At 32.6% G+C, this 4,808-nt stretch overlaps 1 protein-coding gene across 2 annotated transcripts in view; it reads right to left on the reverse strand.

Moving 5' to 3' along the window:
• Positions 1-4,808, reverse strand: part of LOC108688340 (signal transducer and activator of transcription 5B) — a 9,683-nt gene that overhangs the window by 1,867 nt on the left and 3,008 nt on the right. For both annotated transcript variants that reach the window (XM_018194564.1, XM_018194563.1), the window contains 7 exons: positions 4,215-4,371; positions 3,763-4,103; positions 3,530-3,673; positions 2,959-3,430; positions 2,164-2,839; positions 1,908-2,069; positions 1,595-1,832 (listed from right to left, as the gene is read on the reverse strand). In XM_018194564.1, coding sequence (XP_018050053.1) covers positions 1,595-1,832; positions 1,908-2,069; positions 2,164-2,839; positions 2,959-3,430; positions 3,530-3,673; positions 3,763-4,103; positions 4,215-4,371 — 2,190 coding nt within the window. The remainder of the gene's footprint in view (positions 1-1,594; positions 1,833-1,907; positions 2,070-2,163; positions 2,840-2,958; positions 3,431-3,529; positions 3,674-3,762; positions 4,104-4,214; positions 4,372-4,808) is intronic.

The raw sequence follows: 4,808 nt of genomic DNA on the forward strand, positions 1-4,808 counted from the left end.
TATTACATATATTTTCAAAATCTGTTTTGAAGAAAGCCTGTATTAAAATTGGAAACGCATTTATCGTAACAAACTATAACAGAAATAGACATACAGTGCTTAAAATACCGGCTATATCTGAATATTTTAACAGAATATTATATTACGATAAGACTGAAATGTATATTTGTAATAAAATATATTCTTTTTATTATTAGAATATATTTCAATTACGTAATTGTAAGTCAAGATTTAAATATTTGACTAATAGGAACAATCCTACTTGTTTGCACGCACGCGCGCGTGCGCGTGTGTTTTATTGAAGAACATTTCAGCAAACAATTGGGAAACGCAACTGGGACGTTATCATACTTATAGTATGAATAAAGTCTTATTATTGGACAAAAATATTGGGGTACACATAATAAATATACATGAGAAAATGTCAAAATAAGCAAAAAATTATTTTAAAAAAAGAGAAAAGAATATTATTAAATGATAATTTAACATGATTGTTATTTTATGGCGTCATACATTTGCACATATATTTTGAACGTTTTAGCAAATAATGATTATTTATCTGCATTCTCGTCACAGTTGCCTTGTTCAGACACAATATATCCGAATAACCCAATATCACTCAAGACATACTATCAGTCATTACAAAATTCGTTGAATAATGCATATCGTATGTATCATTTTCCCCCCTTTCGCTTGTTTACCTTAATTTTACAATATTAAACGGACAATATTTCGTAAAAACGTTTACAAAAAGTACAATCGCGCAGTTATTATTACAGCTTTCTTCTATAAAACTCCTTGTGTCAAAAAACGCTTATAAAAAAAAAAAAATACTGACCGTCTTTGCAAAAAATAGAAAATCTAGAAGATGAAAATGTGAGTTAAGTGCAAGGAATGTGTAATACTTGTTCTCATTTGCAAGAAGCTCACATAAATTATTGTCTTCGATTTTCATTTCTTTAAGCCGGAGGGATGTAATATGGTACTTTGGTATTGTATTATAAGATTTCATTTTAATTTACAATATAAAAAATATTAAATGATGAGAAATAAAATCTTCTGTGCCATCAACAAAAACAGATTCAACATCTGTTAATACGGTAGCATAATTATATTACAAGCTTATGATATTAACCGAAAAATTTAGAATTTTAATTTTAAAATTATTACTCATAATATAATTAATTATATTACATGTTTGTAATAATAATTGAAAAATTTAGAATTTTCATCTTAAGGTTATCATTCCTAAAATGAGCGCGATATGTTCAATGTACAGATGTCCGGTAAATTATGCCACAACCGATGAGAAGGTGATATCTCGTAAAGAAAGTAATGAAAAAACAAAAAGAAATACATGTGTGAAACAATTTTGAAGTACGAAGAAGAATCATCTTTTTCGAAAATTGCACTATTACTTGAAAAAAAATGTCTTTTATTTAATTCACTGGACATCATGTATCTGAGATTCGTTTTACTTTTTCAAGACTAACAAAGTACCGAATGTATAGGCATATTTCGATATTTCATAATTGATTTAATAGAAATACCAGATAAAGATCACATGATTCGATATTACATCCAAGAGACTGACCTTGATGCTACGGATGGCGTGTCCCGCGTAGATGGATCTGGTGGACTATGTGGCGGAAATACAGTTTGTGGTGTAGCAGGGTAACTTCCGCCTGGGCCACTTTGACCGTTGTTGCTTATACCTGTTACAGACGAATGCGATGGCGTTTGACCACCGATGCTGGGCAGAGCACCCCAACCTGGCACGTGTGTTACTAAATATGGCTTGACGTATCCATTTGACGTTTGAGTTTGGTTATCTACAGAAATTAATTAATTAATTACTATTAATTAATTAATCACAAAATCAGTCATTGCATTCCAATTACATTTACCAGTGAATGGAGTGTAATATTTGCCGAAGGCAGTATCTTTGCTAATATCTGGATAGAGATACTGCAAATGTTGCATATCGGCAAGGCGATCAGCCAAGCTTCGAATAGCAAAGTCTTTACTAGTAAATGGTTGCAGCATGAAAATATGATCTGTTGCTTGATCTGATAACATTAAGAAAGATACTAGTTATAGCATGTATCTTATTACATAAAATTTATTTCACTATTAAATAATATTTATGTTTTAATATTTTACCTCCAACCCAAGCGATAGTGATACCGCCGAGTTCTGAATCAGAATAACGCATCAAGAAAGTGCCAACCGCACAATTTGCTAACATTTCTTCTGCTTGTTTTTTCCGGATGAATCCAAGGATGTATCGGTCGATCCATGGACCTCTCAGATGTTCTCTTGTCAATTTCATGACAGCATAAAACCATTCCCAAAAAGTGAAGTTTCTTTCGGGTAGTGGTTCTTTACAAAACTGTGCCCAGCTCAACAACATGTTCGAATAATCCTGACCGACTGAATTGCCGTTACTTCGAAAAGCTTTTTCCGCAAGAAATCGGAGATTGTCATCGGTCAAAGGATGACCAGTCGCTGAACGGAACTTCATGTTCAATGCCTCAGCCACCTGTCCCCATGGCACTTTTTCCGGCACTTGGAACGGTTGTCTACCTGGTTCAGCAAAAGCGTTGTCCCAAGTGACCGTAGCCCATGCATGTGGTTCCTGGTTACCATGTACTATCACGACTACCGGCAAACTTAAAGTCCAAACTTGAAATACTAATTCGCCTCCGCCAACGCAAAATTGCGATTGAAACAGTAATGAAAATTTCTCATCCATCACAGATTCTGTACCCTTTTTCTCCGTGCGCTTAATCTTCTTCAGCTGCATATTGCGGAAACTCACCGAGAGTTGCCTTGTTGCCTGCAAAATGATATTATATAAGTATATTTTGCAGTTTTGAATTGATATTAAGAGCGATGCTTTGCAAAATGTCTTGTCTACCTTCTTATTACATTAAGTATAAAAAAAATCTCGCGCACCTGATGATATTCCATTGTGCCTGTATTATTCAGAATCTCGCCACTGACCTCGCCACATTTTGCCATTTTCTCGCTCTTCAGCAAAGCATTTGCCTGCGTTTCGCTAATTATGCTCACTTTAACTTGTGGCGGTGTCATGTGAACGTTCAATTTGCCCCCAACAAGAAGACGTACCGTGCTCGTAAAACGAGTATTGGTCTTCATGACTTGTGGTGGTTGTTTCTCAATAATAAAAGTACTTGTAACAAGTGAACTGAGAAATTGTGTAATCTGTGTGTTTAAACTCGGAAGAGTATCTCGAATGCCCGGTGGTTCACACTGAAACTTTTGTTTTAAACGTTCCGCTTCTTTAATCTGTTGTCGAGTCTGCCAGATTAGCTCGGCGAGACTCTCGCACCATTCCTGAATGGAATCTAAATTATTGGACGCGAAATTTGCACCATTACCTGCCAATTGCTGATCTCTCTTCCACCTAAACGAAACAAGTTCATGATTCAATAAAAGAAAAAAAAGTCTGTATCTTATTAATTTTAAATATTTTTAATTTTAAATATTTATCGATATTTTTTACCTTATGAGTTCATCGTCAAGAATTCTTGATTGTAAAATATTTAATTTTTTGATAATATCATCCAATTTTTCCATAAGCATCAAACGTAGACGAACCACACCATTTACTTTTTGACTCAATTGCAAATCCTGCTGCTCTTTTTGTCTAAATCAAACATTGATCATATATCATAAATAAACAGAAATTGTAATATATTGTACATTTTAAATGTAAATTATAAACAACCGTTTTACCTCCTAATCTTTTTTTCTAACTCCATATTTTGCTGATTCTGCACTTGCATAGCGATATGTTGCAAATGGGCATTCAGTTTCGTACACTCGTGATAACTAAGAGCGAAAGACTCCTGCTCCTGTTCTATCTTTCGTAAATCCTCCCCGGTCTCATATGTCTTTCGCCGTAATGTATCGACCTGATGAGCTATTTCCGTTACCGTATCGCCTATCATCAAACTGACCCTGTCACTGCTTATTAAACCTCCTAAATGTTCGGCTTCTGCTACCAATTTCATTTCCGTGCCCAAGCAATGTCTAATTATTTTATACAATGACATTGGATTTTCACTGTATCTTTGCTATAATAAAAGAACAATAGAGATATGTAACATTTTTATAATTCATTAAAGTAAATAAATTAAGTATGAGTGAAATATAAACGCAAAACACAAGAGATAAATATAACTCACTCGGAACATGCTAGCAGCCTCTATCAATTTCATCTTTGTTACAAACATGTCTTCGGTAGTAAGAGTGTTTGCTTTTGATTCTAACTCGAGTATCAGTGATCCAACAAAGCTGTTTACATAGTGCTCAAATTGTGGGTTTTCCGGTTCTATGTTATTCCTACAACATTAACAATGAAATAACAATATTCTTAGATTACATAATCAGGGTTGCTACAGAAGCAAAAAAATATTCCCTGACCTTTCCCGGTTTTTCTGATCACTTTTTGAAGAATTTCTTGACTGAAAGAAAAACTGAATAAAACATAAGAAATAAAAAAAATTAAAACTTTTTATTTACTAAAAAGAAAATTGAAAAAATAAACAAAAAATAAAATAAATTCTTTTAATTATAATTTATGTTAATAACTTTTGCAAATCACTTACTACAAAATTTAAAAAATTAAAAAAATCATCAGTGCTTTTTTAAATAATTTTATATATAAATTTTGTTTAATAATTTAAATAGTTAAATAGAATATAAGATAGAGTTTAGAATAACAAAATATTTTTAAAAAACTAAAAAAGTATTACAAAAATTAAAATTTTACGATATTA

Source organism: Atta colombica, unplaced genomic scaffold, assembly GCF_001594045.1.
Source record: "Atta colombica isolate Treedump-2 unplaced genomic scaffold, Acol1.0 scaffold228, whole genome shotgun sequence".
Classification (NCBI taxonomy): Eukaryota; Metazoa; Arthropoda; class Insecta; order Hymenoptera; family Formicidae; genus Atta; species Atta colombica.